General features: G+C 37.1%; 1 protein-coding gene across 1 annotated transcript in view; it reads right to left on the reverse strand.

The window, feature by feature from the left end:
* The window catches only part of LOC114031725 (lipoxygenase homology domain-containing protein 1-like), a gene marked incomplete at its 3' end in the record, with an annotated part of 576714 nt that overhangs the window by 123029 nt on the left and 433592 nt on the right, over positions 1–20093 (reverse strand). Inside the window, exon 32 of the mRNA XM_027846874.1 lies at positions 8974–9143. Coding sequence (XP_027702675.1) covers positions 8974–9143 — 170 coding nt within the window. The remainder of the gene's footprint in view (positions 1–8973; positions 9144–20093) is intronic.

The following is a 20093-nucleotide window of genomic DNA, read 5'->3' on the forward strand; positions in this document are numbered from 1 at the left end:
CTTCTTCTTCTTCTTCTTCTTCTTCTTCTTCTTCTTCTTCTTCTTCTCTCCCTCCCCCCCTTCTTTCACTCTTTCTTTCTCTCTCTCCTCCCCTTCTCCCATTTCCTCTGCTTTCTTCCTCCTCCTCTTCTCTCTCTGTCTCTGTTTCTCCCTCCTTGCCCTTCTCCCTCCCCACAGCACCCTGGGTATAGTCTCTAACTTGGTAAGTAGCTTTACTGCATCATGGACAATATGGTGAGAGAAATCTCCTCCAGCTCAAGAGGGAAAGAAAAATTCCTCTCAAGAGTTGAATTCTTCCTACATAAGTGGCTCTCATCTAGAACACCAAGGGTCACACTCCTGAAAGCTCTTACTGCCTTAACTATTCCAAAGCTGTCAAGCTTGCTTTTATGCCCCGTCAATGACCTGGCCAATCTTTGGCCAGTCAATGGCAAGCTGCCCCTACAATTTTACAAGGAAAAACTTCTTCACATTGTAAAAGAGTAATTGGCTATAAACATGTCTTTCCACTTTCTTTAACACATTGACATCTTATTTTGTTATATGACCCTTACTTTCTGTGATTGTATTAACAAGGCTTGGGAGAAATCAATTGATCAGGATGCCCTGATGAATCCTCCCCCCCACACATACACACACATACTGAGAACAATAGATTTAAGATTCAGCTTAATTTTGAAATTATTCTTACACATTAGCTTACTCATTTTGGTACAGCATGCCTCATTATCATCCCCCATGATAGAGGCATCTCTGTAATAAAAATATGATTCTTCAATGGTACTTTCAAGAATACATTTTTCCCTCTCTGACAAGACATATTTGGTTATATGTAGTAGACACAAGCAACAGGTAAACAAATAGAAGTCACTTTTCTCTAATCTCCCTGAAGCCAAGAACTGTAACTTCTACCAAAAAGAATGGTTTTCCATTAGTTTCCCATACTCATAGTTTTAAGTCACTTCATGGTATTTTGCCACTGTTAATAAGCTGACCTCTTACTGAATAAGCCTGAGGGAAAATATATTCTAATATTGCTTGGTTTTTAAAATGACTTTGGCTTGCCTCTCAGCTTATGAAAATAGTGGAGAGGGTTGACAAGGGGCACAGAAAGAAGAAATCCCCTTCAGAAGGTACCAATATCAAACTATCCTACTTGGTTTAAACATAAGAGATATCCGATTCCTCCCTCTCCATCTCAAAAGATGAGCCTAAGAAAAGTTGATTGTATAATTAGTCAATAAGCATTCATAATGTACCTACTAGATGACAGAATGAACATAGTACAGTCCCAGCTCTATACCACCAGAAATAAAGGGGGGGGGAGAAAGAGAGAGAGAGAGAGAGAGAGAGAGAGAGAGAGAGAGAGAGAGAGATTATAAAATCAAGGGTTTTTTGAGGATAGGAGAAACATAGGCATGTTTGTAGGAAGTAGGGACTAGACCAGTACACAGAGAAGATTGAAAATAAATAATACAGTGAGGGTGACAGAGGAGGAAATATATTGAAGGAGACAATATGGAATGAAATCACTTACGTAGGTACAGGGGTCATGCTAGGTAAGTAAGTAAGTAAGTAAGTGAGTGAGTGAATAATGCCACCTCTTCCTGTGAAACAGGGGTGAGTGAGGAGATAGTGGCAAAAGGTATATGAGTGACATGAGATGAGGAAAAGGGGAGAAGAGGAAGGGAGTTCACAGCAAATGACCTCAATTTTTTTTTTTCTGTAAGATATGAAGCAAGGTTCTCAGCTGAGAGGGTGGAGGGCAAGAGAACCATGAGAGGTTTGAGGAAGGATTATTAAGGTTTAGAAAATCCACCATGGAGAATGGGATAGTGACTTAATCAGGGAGTTGATAGTTGGATTGCCTAGCAGCAGTGAATGCCCAGCTGAGGTTGTAAAACATAAATTGTAGTGAAGTCATTCTCCCAAAGTCATGCAGTGGCAAAGCTAGGGTTTGAACTCAAGTCTTCCGGCTTCAAGGCTATTTCTTTTTCCACTTTATCATACTTTCTCCTCCAATGTGAAAATAAAGCAGAAATTTTAAAAAGTATCTGAAGAGGCAGAGAAATTCTCATTCTGATCTGTGTCAAATGGTTAAAGGATGGAAGAACATCACACTGAGAAGAAAGGGAAGAATGATCAATGTATGTGTGCAGTTGAGGCACAAATAGGAGGCTTTTCCTGAAGAGGAGGAAGCAGTTGATTGCCCTCCCAGGAATGATGATGTGGATCCAAAGGTCTCAGGTAAAAGTCAAACCAATCAGAAGGAAAAGCAATAAGTGATAATTAATAACTCCCTATTTTATAGGGAGATTGGGTAGGACTGAAGTGGTACAAATGAGACATATGCTTGCTGACTTGATAACAGGGCTCTGCTGACTTCTTGAGGTCTGCATTGATGACCTAAGAGAGAAACTCCCAAGATTGGTCAAAGCAGATGACTACCACCAATTTCTGATGATTCATACAAGCATAAATAGTACTTCTGAGGGAGGGGACTAGAAAGTATTGCTAAAAATCACAAAGTCTTAAGAAAGAAACTTAAAACCCAAGTTGCAAAAGAGTCTTACCATCAAGGAAGCCTGTGGAAGACAAAGGTTTTAGAAAAGAAAGACTGATTTGGGAAGTAAATAAAACGGTGCATGAGAATAGAACTTGGACTTTTAGGCTAATGGCCTGGCATTGGTACCTAGTAAAGTCTGATTAAAGTGCAACTTGCCTATCTACTTCGTGAAGATTTAAAAAGATAAAAAACAGGGGGGGGGAGAGGCAAAACTGCCTTTGAATATCCACAAGTTGGATACTACAAAATGTTTCTACAATGTAGTAAGAAAAATAGAAATGTTACCCAGAAATTCACAGGAGACAAATCTAAGAAAAGAATCAATAAAAAAACCACCAGTGTCATATAACTATATGCAAATACACGAAGTAGGCAAACTGAGACTTAGTGAGATGAGACTTGTTATTGGAATATGGCTGTAGAAGGTCCTTATTCAAAAGAAACAGGATAGGTAAAAAAAGAGGGCAGAGTAGCATTGCATATTAAAAAGATATTCTCAGGAGGCAAAACCCAATAACCAGAAAAGGAATGCTTGATGGGAAGCATTGGACTGAAAGCCAATGAAAGCAAAAACATAAATGGTATGGTCACTGGAATGTGCTACAGACCATCTGGGCAGAAAGAGGATTGGCAGGTAATGAGGATTTAGGGAAAGAGATTGCAAGCCTGGCACAGAAATATGAGACAGTGATGATGGATTACTTCAATTTTTCAGACACCTGTAGAACTCTTTTTCTCTTAAAAGTAGATGACCTAATAATTTCTTGATTATCCTTTAATTACAATTCAATCTTTCAAAAGGAGAATGAGCAAGAGTAAATTCTAGATCAAGTTCTCACCAACAGGACAAAGTAGTAGCTGGTTGGGAAAATGGTTATAATTGTAACCTCAAGGAGTAGAAACCATTCCATCTTAGAATTTTTTTGTATAGAAAAAGGAAAAGAAGGCATAATTAAACTTGAATGCTAGATTTACAGCAAACACATTTTGCTGAGTTCCAAAATAATAATAATCATATAGCATTTTAAGATTTGCAAAATATTTTATATTTTGTCTCATTTAATCATCAAAACAACCCTATGAGGTAGGTGCTATTATTATCCCCACTTTACAGATGAGGAAACTGAGGCTGGAAGTGGTTAAACTACTTGCCTGAAGTTGTATAGCTAGTAAGTGTTTGAGGATGGATTTGAACTCAGGTCTTCCTAATTCCAAGTCCAACACTCTACCTACTGTACCATCTAGCAATTTCTAGGATAAGTAGTATCTCAAAGCCAAAAATTTTACAGTAGAAACTGGTTCTGGAGGGATGGAAAACTATCAAGGAATATGTCTGAAGATTAGATAGATAGATATACATATACATATAATACATTTATATATACATATATATATATAAAAGTTTTGGTGAGGGAGGAAAAAAAAGAATTATTTAATGAGGTCAATGTGGATGCATAAGAAATTCATCAATTTAGATTATTAAAAGACAAGAATAGAAGATGGAAACAATCCCAGATAATGGAGAAGGAATACATAAGTGCGGGATGTTCCTAATCAAGATATTCTCTGGAGTGCTAAAATCCAGTATAAGCTGAGATTGATCAGGAAATCTATGGACAACCGAAAGTATGTTTGTTGGATGTTTTTATTTCCTGGTATGTTGGTCTTGAATGTAAGAAAAAGCTTCCTAAGCATTATAATTGTGTAAAGATAGAATGGGCTGGATGATTATTTCTCAGAATGTAAGAGAGGGTATTTTTGCTCAGGCATGAAATGACCCAGATGGCCTCTGAGGTTGGAGATTTTGTCATTCTGAGTCCAAAGTTCAAGAGGGAGAAAGGTGAAAGGCAAGGAGCAGTGTCTGCAGCAGAGATTCCAAAGCCTGGGTGGTCAGCACAGCATACGTTAGGGGAAAGATGCTTTTAAAATGTCACGGTAGACATCAGGGAGATGGTGTTTAGTACAATTCTCAAAGGCAACATCATGATCTTCATGTCCTGCCCTTGCTAACTGCACTTCCTCCTGACTGTGTCAATCAGTCAACTAGGTGGTACAGTGTATAGAGCCCTGAGACTAAAGTCAGAAAGACTCAAATTCAAATCCAGCCTTAGACACTTCCTAGCTGTGTAACCCTAGGCAAGTCACTTTACTTCTGCTTGCCTCAATTCCCTATCTGTAAAGCAGGGATAATACACGTACCCTCAGCGTTGCTGTGAAGATAAAAATTATATAATAAAATGTTTAGCACAGTGCTTGGAACACAGTAAGTGTTACACAAATGTTAGTTATTATTATTATGTGTTCATGTGACATCAACAATATAATTATCATAGAATCATAGTGTTCTCCCTGGCCCCCTTGCCGCACCTCGACTGATGCAGCCACAGTGTATGATCACAGATAATGAGATATTAAGGGGTTAATGATATGCTAACATCAAGTGATTCCTATACAGAGTATGAACATAAAGTGTGGTAAAGCCATTCCCTGGCATTACCTGGAAACTTGGCCATGCCCCTGGAGGCTTCACGGAATAAGTTTGCCGACAGTTTGAAAGATTTCATGAATCCAGGCCAGAAGGAAGATTTGTGGTGTATGTGACTTATAAAAAGAAAAGGAAAGAATTTCTCTTTCTTGTCCCTCCTCCATAGTCATGGTATCTAGCTTAGTAGGAGACACTCCATCTGACAGAAAGACAGAGACAGACAGAGTTGGAGACAGAGACAGAGAAAGAGTTCATCTAGCCTAGTAGGAGACACTGCATTTAGCAGTTGGAAAGTCAGTGCAAGACAGAGATAGAGACAATTGAAATCCTAGTTAGGGAGCAGACAATTACTCTTCAGACAGAGAGGGATATAGAGGGACAATCACTCAAGGCTGAAAGCAGCTTCAAAGGGTGGGACCTCTAGCAGCTTATAAGAGAAGTGACTATGAACTTAAGAGATCACTAGCCCTGGCAATCAACAGTTGTTTGGTGAAGAGATACAGACCCTGAGAGCCCACCTTCACCATCTGTCCGACAGGGATGCTTTGTCCTGGGCAAACAGCAGGAGAAATTTACCTAGAAAGGTTATTAGGGGCTCTGCATTATTAGAGTTGTGAGTTGACTTGGCCCCTGTGTTGCCAACGTGTACAAATACCAATGGGCTCTAAATATGGGCCCACTCTTCTCATGGATACCATGCATTTGTAGAAAAATATACCCCAGGTTTGGGGGCAGCAGGAATGTTTTGTAGCTAATGTTCATTCTGTGCTTCCTTCCCTGGCTCTTCAGTCATAAATGGCCCCTTCATCAACCCTTTATTTCATATTTGTCCTTGCAAAATGTTTAATAACTGACTGCTTGTTCAAGCCTCTTCTTTCCTCAAGTCCTTCAATAAGTTCTACTCCAATGACTCATCATGATGTGCGGGTTCTCTGACAGGTTCCACAGAGATGGAATGACTTCAATTATAGATCCAGAAATGGATTTTATTTCTGCTACCTGAGAACCAATATAGCTAAATTCAAAGAAGTTCATCACCAGGAGGATGGTCTCTAGTTGGTGATTATTTTTTTTAGGCTGCAGCAATTCAGAGAAAAGACAGAAATACATAAATGGCCCTCAATTCCTCAGAGCCCCCTGTTGTTTCCATGGTGATAGTGATGGAGTAGTAAAAAAAGGACACAGACTGTGATAAGAATCACACTATTCTTTAGACCACTTACAAACATTTATTTAACTGTTAGTACTCCATGGAAGTCATTTGTTTCAGTGACCAGCAAATTGATATACTTCTGGTAAAACTAAATCATATCTATACTGACACTCTTGCTAAATATGAAACTGGAACACATGAAAAAGTCACATCTTACTGGTCCATATTGGGCTCATCAACCTTGAAGGCCATTTGTGATTGAGGGTGGGATCAGGAAGAGAACTTGATAAAGAAGAATGAGAAGGAACCACCTAACAACAGAAGGAAACCCGGAAAATCTTAATGTCACGGAATCTAAGCACTCCCAAAGTTAAAGAGGATGAGACCTAATATGTGTATGTATGAAATTAAAAGGGACTCTGCAAAATGATGATCCAAGTAGAATGTGTTTGTGCACCCCACTGGAAAAAGGGGATTTAATAAATGGCAATTTGACGTTAGGTGATAGATATGTAGATGGAACATTTATTAAGTATTTACTGTATGGCAGGTGTTATGCTAAATGCAAATATAAGCAACAGGGACAAAGCAACACATAAAGTAAAACTGGAAAGGGACAAAGGAGGAAATGTCTCCCACACAGGGGTAAAGTTATTGGCCAGAAGTCAAGCAATAAGGAGTGGAACTAGAACTTCACCAATTAAGAGTCAGAGCTTCAAGGTGGTAGCATCTAAAGGGTGAGAAGATTGATGGCAAGAGGGTGGAAAAGTCCTGAGAGTTGGAAAGTGAGCCAAGAGTGAAGTGAGTATCACCTGGGTGTCTCAGGTCTTAATTTTATAGTTTTAGCTCTGTAGTCTTAACTTTGTTTTCTCTCTATAATTAATATTCAGTTCATGTGATCCACTGATTTCCAGGTAATGCCAAAAGGCTTCCAAATCTTTGGTTGGGTTGCCTATGTAGGATTCACAGGAGGAAAGGAACAGAACTCACACATGATGAGGTATGATTGGGTTGTAATTTGTATTATTGGAGAGAATGCCCATGCCAAGAAGAGAGATCTATCAAAGTATCCTATGACCACTCTTATGGTTGCTTCCATTGTTTTGCCCTTTGTGCCAGGGTTACAGTCCTTACATATTACCTCTTCTCTTACTTCATAGGTTTAATATCAGAGCAATCTAAACAAGGAAGGCTTGTATCAAACACTAATATCCTCACAAATTAATCTCTCCATCTCTTGATTCTACTCTTTTTCAGGGAAAAATAATAGAATTAAGGTAGCATGCAATATAACAGAATTGATGTCAAAGATTACCTGATATTCCAAAAAATTAGGTCCTGATATTAATGGTGGCTAATAAATTAACAACCCAAATAATTTTTATTTTGAGGTAAACTCAAATGAATTAGAGATGGCTTCATCAAATATATTATTTTGTGCTATACTTCTTTCTCATTTGATTACCAGCTTATTCAAAACTATCCAATTAGCTATCATTAAAAAGGTTTCACACATCCAGAGCTAGACTTTGAGAGACAATTTAACTTTGCTAAATACATTATTGATCCCTGAAGATTATATTAGTGCCAATTGCTTACTTCCTATCTGAGTCAATTAGCCACTATTCATAATGACAGTATCATTGTTCCCCAAATTTAAAAGTGATATTCTAAGTATCCCCCATATTCTTTTTTTAGAGTTGAAAATTCAAAGTCCAATCAAATATTAATTGACAAATAAGGAGGGGGAAAACATGATGGAAAATGCAGCATACGGATTGGACTACTTCTAATTAGAATGTGTTCCAAAGCTCCCTCTAAAAACTCGACTTCCTCTTTCATGTTAGATGCTGCTGTTTTGATTTACTTTCTGACCTTGTGGTTAGCAAGATCTGGGTTTAGATCCTGGTTCTGAAATTTACTGTGTGACTTTGGGTAGTCACTTAAACTTCCTGAGCTTCAATCTTCTCATTTGTAAAATGGAAATGAAAAATCCTAATAATTCTCTACATTACCTATACTACCTTAGAAAGTTTCTATGAGGAAAGTGGTTTGCAAATCCTCAAGCAGATAAATTTATACACTTATTATCAAAAGCTTTTCAGTTCTTTGCTTAATATATAAATTCTACTTGTGAAATGCAAGCAAAGACTAATTAAGAAACTAATTAGCTTCTCACCTAGCATAGGAATACACACACACAACAGGAACTAAATAAATGCTGTGAATTTTGGTGGTCAGTTGTATTAAAGAAGTAGTATAATATACTATACCTAGTGGAAACATCCTAGGTACATGTTGAATGAATGGATGGGTGGATGGATGGAAAAAGTACTAGACTGGAAGTTAAAAGGCTTAGCTTTATCATTATCACCCCTTAGGAGCTTAAAATAATCACTTTATATTTCTGCATCTTAATTTCCTCATTTGTGAAATAGGGGTGACATTCTACTGTCTCCCTCACAGGCTTAAGGTGAAGCAAACAATTTCAAACTGCAAAAAAATCATAGGAATGTCATTTACTTTTTTAATCATAGGAATTAAATGAGAGAGAACTCCAGATACCATCTTTATCTTGAATAGGAAAATATTGCAGGGTTAAAACAAAAATTAGCAAATGGGAAAATGCAACATTTATAAAAATGCCTGATGGAGATTTGAATTACAGACCTCTTTGTGGAGTGTACACATCTTGGTAATCACAACTAAATCATCTCTTTGAGCTAGATTGTTATGCTACAAAGTACAAATAATATTCTTGTGACTTACAAGGAATTCATCTGTAGCTCCTGGAAGAAAATACACTTGTTCTGGATTTCTTGGTGAGAGGAGGAGGTCCCTGCTTTTCCCTTTTGAACCATAAATCACCAGTGTCCTCTTACATTCTCCAGCTTCTGGAGAATCTTCAGCTGTTTTCACTTGTATGATCCACTGTCCACCTAAATGAACCAAAAATGGTATTGAATATTGGGAAAAAATTAGGGTTCTACTCACAACTCATTATTCTTTCAAAACAGAAAACAAACACACAAAGTTGAGAGACAATAAATCAATAGCCCTTTACATCTTTCAATGTTTAGCATTCAAGATGGGTATCCAAAGCTACTGAATAGAAAAAGACATTGTGCTATAACTGAAAACTTTCTTAAGACTCAGATTGAAGAATTGAAAGTGCAATGATTCTTGAAAACTGAACAGTTGAGCAATTAATCCCAAAGATTAGAGAAAAAGAAAGAGGAGGAGAAGGAAGAGAAAAGGGAGAGGGACAAGGAAAGCAAGGGGGATAGAAGGAAGGATAGGAGGAAGGGAAAGAGGAGGGGTAGAGAAGGAAGAAGGAGAGGAGGAGGAAAAGAGTGGAAGAAAAAATGTTTGACAGCAAGCTTAGCATGCCAAGCCAAGTAATGATTAACACTGCCTATAAGACCTTACAATCTAATGAAATCACATTATTAAACACTTCCTATGTGACAAGTACATGATAAACATTGAACATAAAAATAGAAAAGTAAAGAGAATCCCTGCTCTCAAAGAGTTTAAAATATTGTAGCAGGAGACAACACATACAGGTGAGTTCTGGACAGTGAAAGAATGTTTCAGTGATGGTGTATCTAATAGGGTACTTAGTCCAACATGTTTAAAAAAAAAAAAAAGGATGGTTGGCTCTATCATCCTCAGTATTTCCTCAGTATTAAATGTTTTCGGCTGTTACATACAAGGAACGACATGATAGAGTCACGAAAGAGGTTCATGGGTAAGTAAAAGGCTAAGTAAAAGAATAGGCACTGGTCAAGTAGGTTCAGAGAAGGGGAATTTCAGAGAAAGGAAATACATGTGGAGAAAGTTATGTTGACTGCACAATGCCACCTAGGTTTTCCTTCTGGCTCTCTTTCTATCACAATCCCAATTCTTATAAGGTCAGAGTTCACAGAGATCCTTCACCTACCAATAAGGGCAGAAAATCTCATTCCCCCCCCCTCCCCAGACCAACAAGAACTATGGCCAGTGGAGAGATGAGCAAAAATGTAGTTCCTCCAAAAAGAATACTGGATCTTTGAGAAAAAATGTAAAGGCATGGCAAGGGAGTAGGGGAGGAGGGAGGGACAACCAAGATTTCTTTTTTTTTTATTTAAGAAAATAAGAAAAGAAAAAAACGTCATGTGCATAGCAGAACATAAAAGAAGATTAAAAATTTATAGCAATAAATTTCCATTTCAAAAAAGCCTATATAATAAATACTACGTGCTGTGTTGAGAGCTGTCCATCTTTTCCTTGTTTTCTTCTAAGTTCAACTTTGTTCTCTGCTGTACACTTTTTTGTTCTTTTTTCTTAAGTGTGGATATATTTATATATACATATAGATATATACACACACATATACATATATGTATATACATAATACATATATAAACATAAACTTTCCCTAACAGATTCCACTCCTAATCTTTGTTTTTACATTTGTGAGTATCTTTTATTTCCTAACCCTCCTGACTCCTTTACTTTACTTCTATTCACTACCTTGCCCTCTTTTTACTTAATCTACCCCTCCCGAAGATTCCTCCCTTACCCTCCCATTCCCATAAATCTAAGCACTCTTTTGTACATCTTTTTAACCTAGTTCCTCACCTTTCCCTATAAAGATTCCTCCCTTATGCTCTTCCCCCTCTCTATCCTCTTAGCATTTATTTCTTTCTAGATTTAGAAAACTTTTATACTCTTCTAGATGTATATGTATTTTTTCCCTCTTGAACCCATTCCCAATGAAAGTAGATTTCCACAACCAGCAGCCCTCCTCCCCCAACTAATTCCTCTGTATTGATTCTTAGCTGTTCCTGAATGGTTTTACTTTTTGAAGTCATGTCATGCTCAGGTCCACCCCAATCTTTCTTATGAACTACCCAATTACTTATAACAATCTTACACATACATTTTACATTTTACATACATAAAAGGTAAACAGTCTGTCCTTATTCAGTCCCTTGTAATTAGTCCTTGGTATGTACCTTATGTTCCTCTTGACTCTTGTATGTCAAATCTTCTATTAATTTCAGTTTGTGTGTGTGTGTGTTTTTTTAAACAAAGTCCTGAACGTCTGACAATTCATTGTCTTTTTTTTATTCAGAATTATACTTAGCTTTGCTGGGTATAATATTTTGGCTAAAGACCCAGTTCTTTTGTTCTTCAATATATAGGGTTCCAAGACCTGTGGTCTTTTACTGTCTCCACTGCTAGGCTTTGTGTGATTCTAATTGTGGAACCACCATATGTAAATTGGTTTTTGTTGTTGTTATTGTTGTTGCTCATAATATTTTATTCTTGAGCTGGGGGTTTTGGAATTTGACTATGAAATTCCTGTAGATTTTTCTCATAGAATCTCTTTCAGGTGGTGATCAGTGGATTTTTTTCTATTTCTACTTTCCCCTCTTGTTCTAATGCTTCAGGACAATTTTCTTTAATTATTTCTTGTATTATTGTATCCAGATTCTTTTTTTGATCATAGCTTTCAGGTAGTCTGATTATTCCTATGTTTTCTCTTCTTGACCTATCCTCCAGATCAATTGTTTTTCTTATGAGATTTTTCACATTCTCTTCTATTTTTTTGATTTTAATATTTTGTTTTATTATTTCTAAATCTCTTATAATTTCACTGCCTTCCCTTTGCCCAATTCTGATTTTCAAGAAGTCATTTTCTTCCTTAAGTTTCTGGATCTTCCTTTCTAATTGATTGACTTTTCATAATCTTGTTTTTCTTGAATTTTTTTTTTAGTTTTTCCTCAATCTCTCTCATTTGATTTTTAAAGTACTTTTACATTTCTTCTATGAATTCTTTTTGGGCAGGTGACCATTTGACATTACTCTTTGGAGGTAAAAGAGGGTTTCTTTCCTTCACTATACTCCTTTAAATTTGAAACCGAGTCTTCTCTATTCCCATAGTAACTCTGGACAGTTGGATTCTTTCTCCTTTGCCTGTGCATTTTGTTTTATTTTTTTTTTTTTTTTGGCAATAGCTTGGTTTTTGTAAACACCTCTAGTCCTGGGGTATGCAGGGTGCCTCTGGCCTCAGATTCTCCCTCAGTTCCCCCCTCTGGCTTGGAACTCAAACCAAGACCTCCAGCCTCCTGTAAGTGCCCACAGCCAGAGGCATCCAAACCCCACTGCTTCTGTATTCACCAGGCAAGTGCTAGTTCCTTCTCGCTTTGCCGTGTCTCCAAAGCACAACTGGGTCTGTTGTTACTTGTCAGCAGAGGTCCTCTCCATCTTTCCCAGCTCAAATGCCTACCTCCCTTCACTGTCCTGGGGGAGGCTCTGGCCAAGGCAGCCTCCCAACTCTGCTAGCCCCAGGGCTTGCTGCTTATTGTTTAATGATCTCTAGCCTGGAGGTGTTTACTCTTCACAGGGATAAAATCTCAGTCCCGGGATTTTTCTTCAGATCTCCTCCAATTGTCCCAGGAGGACCACTGTTCTGCCTCTAATCTTATTTATTTTACCCCTCTATGTTGGCCCAAAGATGCTATTTTATCTCTTTTGTGGAAGAAAATCTTGAGAGCTTGGAATTTTCTGACCTACTCTGCCATCTTCACAAAATTCTCTCTTGACAACCAGGCTTTCAAAAGGACATTTAGAATGTTTCATGTTGATTGAGACATGCAGGAACCTCAGCATATAGTATACACTAACTCTTATGGTAATCAGATGAAAAAAACATGGTAATTGGAATAAAAAGTCAGTGAAGATTTATTTTAGTAAGGTGGATTTCCCGAGGGGAATGGATAATTCCTATTTCAACTGCTTCAGAAGACAAAATTAATTTTTCTGGTATATACAAGACACTGAGATGATTGTATGCAAAGTGGAAATTTTTGAAGTATGAACTATGTCCCTGCTCCCTTCTTTTTTGTTGTTATTTATCTTTACCCCTTTGATGGTAAGTTTTCTACTTTACCTTCAATCATTTTCTTTTTTCTTTTTTCTTTTTGCAGTTATTCTTATTTTTTATAGATTTTCTCCCTTCTTGGTGCTTAGGAGCTCTTTTGTAAATATGTAACAGGATGGAGCTATGTGGCCTTTAATCTTTGTGGTTTGATGAATCTGCTCTAAGCATCTATACATTGGAAGCTCTCCTCATTAGATTCCATTTTCTGAGGATACACAAAGTACGGGACTTTGTGTGGTGGTCAGAAGATTGGAAAAGGAACAAAGTTGAGAAGATAGAGCCAGAAGACATTACCTCATGTTTTTAATATTGAAGGCATTGCATGATCATAAATATCCCTTTCTCAGTAAACTATTTTTAATAAAGGAAAGTACTTGGCACCTGGAAGTGATTTGGATCTGTCTACAAAGGAGAGAAGGAACAGACAATTCCACAGCCTAGCCATTTAGTATGTGCTGTACTGAGAAAGCAAGCTCTGTTCTGAAAGGAAATAAAGTATACACAGGAACTCTTTTTCCTTTGGGACAACTGTGGAAGTCAATTTCACAAATGGACCAGCAACATGCAAATTTTAAAGGATTACTCTCTCTTTATTATTATTTCTATATGTATGGGGTAAAGCAATTTGGTGATGTATTTTTAGGATACCTGAGGTACAGGAGGTCAGACAGAATCCAGGAAAGTAAGAAGGTATTAAGATTAACATACTTGTTTTCATCTGAAATAAAAATGCTTCTGGCTATTTTAAACTATTTTAAAAGAAAAACATGATTAATAGGCAGTCAGATTTGGGGTGACATAAGAGTGGGGGCTTTTGTCAGGTAACAAGGAAACAGCAGGTGTCATTAGGTTGCCAAGGTTCAGCACAGTACAACAAAGATTGGTAATTAATTCAAGGATATGCAGCCAATCATAGGTGCTTGTTATTACCTATAATAGCTGATGCTAACTCTCATCCTTATGATCCCTTTCCATCCCTTCCATCCCAAGGCTGTGATAGAAACTAAACAATCAAGAGACTGGACTATCATCCCTATTGGGCCATTTTCTGGTTGTGTAATATTGGCTGAACCATTTGACTTCTCCAGGGCTCAGATTCCTTATCTACAAAATGAAGAACCTGGACAAGAAAAAGTGTTCTTAGCCTGGGTCCCTAGATAGATTTTAAGGGACTAGTGAACTTGGATGAGAAAAAAAATACTTATTTATTATCACTAACCTCTAACTGAAATTTGACATTCTATAAATGTCTTCTATAAATATCAACAAAAACCACTCTTCTAAGATGGAACCCATAGGTTTCACTGGACTGCCAAAGAAGCTCATCACATAAAATAGATTAAGGCCTTCTGCTCTAAGAACTAGGTCCTTATTGAACAGACAGTTATAGTTTAGTTACACTGTATCTGCCACTATTGCTTTCAAAAGACTTTCTTGCTCCAGGTAATGTCACTATTATCTAGGCAGCTCCTTACTCCATTCATCCTTTTCTGCTCTCAAAAAGTTCATCTCCCCAAACCAAACAAACAAATAAATAAATAAATGAAAAGTTCATCCCTTTGCATTAATGAAATTGAATGTAAGTCACCTTCAAAGTTTACCAGACCAATAAACCTGTAACACATCCTTTTCTCTTATTATTTAGCTGTTAATAGCTGTGATGTTTATCAAATGAACACTCTTAAGTTATATATATTGGCTTTCAGGGAACATGGTCCCATCTTCCATGTCTATATATTCCAGATATTAACTTTTTTCAAGGTGGTTATAATTTTCATATTTTCATTATTTTATACTTGGATCCTTCTCCCAGGGTTGCTCTTACCATGATGAAATGAATACTTACAATTTTTTTAGCATAATGCTTGTAGCAACTCACTCAAGACTTCCAAACTTTTCCCAAATTCACCCCACAATGAGATCATAGAAAGTTTGCATATAATCAAATCTTACCCTATTGACCATTACAGAAATGTTACCAATTTCCCCTCCTCAATCATAGACCTAGAGATTGAGAGAAACTTACACTCTCAGGAGAGAGACAGAGACAGAGAGAGAGAGAGAGAGAGAGGAATTTAAGAGCTAGAAATGATCTTGGTGGCCCACTAGTTAAAGTCTAACTTGACCAAGAATTCTTTTTATAACTTCCCAAACAAGTGACCACCTGGCCTCTGCAAGAAGATATCTAAATATATCTAAAGATATCTAGATATCTAAAGATATCTAGGCAGAGTACACTATTTCTGAAGGAGGTCCATTCCACTTTTGGGTCACTCAAATTGTTGAGGAATTGTCATTGTGTTTTTAACTGGCTTTGTGATTTTATCACTGTAGGGAGCTTCAGGTCAAGACTTTCCTCTACCAAGGATCATAGAGACTGTATGTGTCAGATGCTGGATGTGAATCTAGTTCTCACTCTGAGATCAGCTCTTTTTAATATGCTCCCTCTCATTGCAAATAAAATAACAATTGTTAATCTTTTAAAGTAATTTTAACCTTTTTAGGAGGAAAATTTTTACAACAAGCCTAATCTACTTTACTATTTCCCCTCATTGCTTCTAATTTTGCCCTTTGGGCCCTTATAGAACAAACAGAATAAATCTAATATCACTTATACAGGACAATCCTTCAAAGAACTGTGTGCCAATGGGCAAGTCACTTAATTTCTAAGGGCCCCAGTTTACTCCACTGCAAAATGAAAAGTTGGAATAAGTGTCCTATAAGGTGCTTTCCAGTTCTAGCTCAATGCTCCTATGTATGACAACAGGACCTCTGAGGTCGCATCTAGCTCAAGCTCAATCATTTTATGATATCCTGTTTCTTTCACCACCGAAATTGATAAATATTACACTATTGGTAAGTGCACACAGTGTAGTATAAAGAGAATTGGCTTTATTAACATTTTCCTTGCACTACCTACTTCACAGGTAAGAATGAATGGACTCAAATCTAGGGCTCTTTGATTTAGTTTAGGCCCTTAAGCTAGTCACTGGACCTACCTAAGTCCCAATTTTCTTAGCTGCAACATGAAGATATTGTAGTACATGATCTTTGAGATCCTTTTCTCGATGAATTCCTATAATCTGAAAACTATCTTCATTTCTAGAACAACTGACTATAAGATGGGGTAAGGCTCTGAAACCTTAGCCCAAGTTGTTTAATATCTTCATCTCGAGTACATGAAAGAATTTGGTAACTATAAGACAAGGATGTGGTGTCTTTTGATACTTCAGGGTAGCTATTTTATGATGCTGCACAAGTTAAATTATTTTGTTCTAAAGAACTATTTAAAATTATTTTACTCTCAAGAACTATCCCAAATGGTCTATAAAATCTAAAAATTCTGAGATTGACATTCTAAACACATGACTTTTTTTTTTCTTTTCATTTTCTTTTTGTTAAAAAATGAGATGTCCTTTCATGGATGTGAGATGTATTACAAGTAGTTGTTTTTCCTTTCTGTGGTCTGTTTTGCTTACTCATCCCCTTGTATTCCCAAATCAAATTGCATTAGTTAGCTACTTTGAAGGCTGTTGGTAATGGTGAGATTCTGGTAGTTAACTTGTTATTGGCATGGGATAGGAGTGGGAGAGGAAGGGATAGAGAAAACTCATAATCTGATTTTTTAATATAACAAGTAATTTTAGTGTCAAGCCATCTTTCCTTTTTGTTATCTTTTGGAAAACACATTAAATCAGTAAAGAAGAAGACGGTGTCATTTAATAACTGACTGAAAGGCAAACAAAATGCATTTTGACTGATAATGAAATAATGCATCATCAGTATTCCAAATATCAATTCCTTATCACATGGTTTCTTCAACTACAGTCTTTCAAGGCCTAACTCACAGGGTCATAATGAGGGCAGTTCTCTGTAAAACTGAAAGAATCACATAAAGAGGAACTATTATTTTTGTTATGCAGGATTCTTTTTTTTTCTGAAAAGGAGTTTCTTTGGGAGTTATTTTTTCTCTATTTTATAAAACAAGGGACATATCAGAACATGAATAAATGATTTCTTGGAAATTTCATAGAATTCTGTTCTTTCTAAAGCCCTAAAATCACTTTGTTCTCTCTTAAAAGGTTGTAGTGAAGTACACTATAAGATCTTTCTTGTCATTATAATGATACCTTTAGAAAATATGCCTCTTGTGTTCTCCCATTTATAACATCTTGATTTACGACGTGTCTCAAGGAGGGGGAATAAAACTCATCCTAAGTATTGTTAATCATAAAATTACAAGGAGAGTTTCACAGCATTGTCAAGGTCTGTTCTAAGTGGACCATTCTGCTTTCTCCCACTTCCCTTTAATCCCACCAAGCATACCATACATTCTAAAAAATATACTTCTTGGTGTAACTGGACCTAGTAGACATTTGATGTGTTGGAACTCCTGCCTGATTAGCTATTAGAAACCTCTTGAAATCAACAGGCAGCTATGACGAAGATTATTAAGCAAATTAATTTGCCAGTAAGACTTGATAGAGCCATATTTGGAAGACCAACTCAAAATTCTAAGAAAATATTAAGAAACTCTAAGAAATGGAACAGGCTGCCTAAGTTCCTTATTCCTGGAAATATTCAAGCAAAAGCCAGGTTACCACTTGGGATTATCATAGAGGGAATCTGTGTGTCAAGTAGACAATCGGTCTAAATAATACCATAGTTTTCTTGCAATATGAACATTCTATCAACCAGGTCAATGAGTGATGTCTCTGCTAAACTCATGCTGTGAAGATACCTTTCCATTTCAGAGTGTGTGCTCCAAGATAATATATCTATTAGAAAGTGAGACAAAGCATTCTAAAATAACTTCAACTAAAATGTGTTATCTTATTTTCAAATGTTTCAAGGAAAAGTTGTTTCCATTGTAAGAGATTATTGAAAATAAAGATATATACGTGTGTATATATATATGCATATATATATTGTATCTCTATATATGCATATATAATCTATGTGTATTTACATATATATATGTGTGTGCATCTCTCTCTCTATATATACATATGTACACATATATGTTTTTGTGTATGTATGTATGTGTAAGTATGTATGTATATCCTCTTCCAAATTCATGGATTTCCTGAAATCTATCCAGAGATCCCTTGATCCAAGAATCTCAAGTTAAGAACTCTCAATCTGGTCCAAGTCCTTTATTTTATCAGTAAGGGATATAACATCCACAGTGGTGAAGTGAGTTGCCTGAGATCATACAACCAGCCAATAATGGGCAGAATTGGAAATGACAATCCAGTCTTTTGATTGTGTTACTTTCTATCATAGCACCCATGGAACTAGAGAAGCCTATGGACCTATTCTCAGAATAATGTGATTTAAAGAGAATCTGGGAGTCAGAATCCGGGCTGAGTTTTGTAGCCAGAACAGCATTGTTGACCCTGAACACCCAGGAACAAGGAGGGATGGGGGGTGGGACTCAACTCAGCAGAAGGACTTACTCAGTACCTGTCTTTGGATGTAAACTTGGTGGGACTAATTCTGTGTCAGAACAAAGCTAAATTGTGAACCTTACCTGCCTCCTAACCCTCAGGGACCAAGGTGGTATGAGGCAACTATACTTTCAAGGTACTGGGGAAAATAACTTTGAAGTAAATATCCCTTTCTATAAGCTAATCAACATCAAGTTATTAAATGTAACTGGAGCCCTAGTCATTGACCCTTTAACAACGGGGAAGAACATTCTGAGGGGTAGCTAGAGCTAATGACAGTGGAGAAGCCCTGAAAGTCACCCTGCAATCCTGAGGGGATAGGTAGCCCAACCGACTTTGAGAGAGATGGCCCAGGCTTGCATACTCTGCTCCCCCAAGACATGAATGTAACAAAGAGAGCCAGAGCTGACTCAGGCCATTTTGAAGACACTAACAGTTCTGGTTACGCAGCCAGTGAAGAAAAATCTCTTCTCAGCCACATGGTAGTCCATCTGGAATAAATTCATGCATACTATAGGGTCTCCAAGGCATTTCCCTCCTAAGTATTCTCAATTCTCCTAGGACTAGTATCCTCTCCATTAAGGTACTGCCTCAGCAAGGTGATGGGGTCATGCACTTGACCCCAATTATACATATTATTAGCTACAATGAAGTAAGAACAGATAATAAAACATATAGCTGACTCAATGTAGTTGTGCAGCCTGGCTGAGCAGAAGAAAAGATGGGAAAATCCAGAAAACCTTTAGGAAATCTGCTTTACATAGGTTCTTAAAGACACAGGTTGGTGAATTTTTCTCTAGAGTAATTTCTTGGAAGTATCTTCTGATGGCTTCTGAAAAAAAAGAGGCAGAGAAGATAAGAAATTCTCTGAGAAACATATTACAAGGCTATTGGAATTAAGAATAAGGAACTGAGGAAATAGTTTATGGATTGGAACTAAGGAAATAATTTATGGATCAGGAATCAGAAGACTGAGTTAAGTACAGGCTTTAGAAGGTCATGGAGAAGCAAAGAAAAAAAAATCAGGAGTTTAGGGTTGCCATAGGTACAAGGTCATAGATACTGCTCATCTAAGTACAACAAATGTGAGTCCAAGCCCAGAAGCAGTGAATTTACCTGGTGGGAAGAAATCAAATTGTATGTGAAAAGAATCAAGAAAGGAATGGATGGGATGATCTGTCTGAGACATGAATTAGCCAGGTGGGACAATGGATAAAGTGCTCAGACTAGAGTAAGGAAGACCTGAGTTCAAATCCTACCTTAAATACTTGCTAGCTGCTTGACCCTGGACAAGTCCCTTAATCACTATTCTGTTGCCATTTCCTCAGATATAAAATGGAGATAATAATGGCACCTCCTTCCCACAATTGTTATAATTATTAAGTGAAACAATATTTGCAAAGTGCCTGATACATAAGGGGCATGTACTCCCTGGTTTTTTTCTTTTTCCTTCTTTCCTTCCTTCCTTCCTTCCTTCCTTCCTTCCTTCCTTCCTTCCTTCCTTCCTT

This window comes from Vombatus ursinus, unplaced genomic scaffold, assembly GCF_900497805.2.
Source record: "Vombatus ursinus unplaced genomic scaffold, bare-nosed wombat genome assembly UNPS02015255.1, whole genome shotgun sequence".
Classification (NCBI taxonomy): Eukaryota; Metazoa; Chordata; class Mammalia; order Diprotodontia; family Vombatidae; genus Vombatus; species Vombatus ursinus.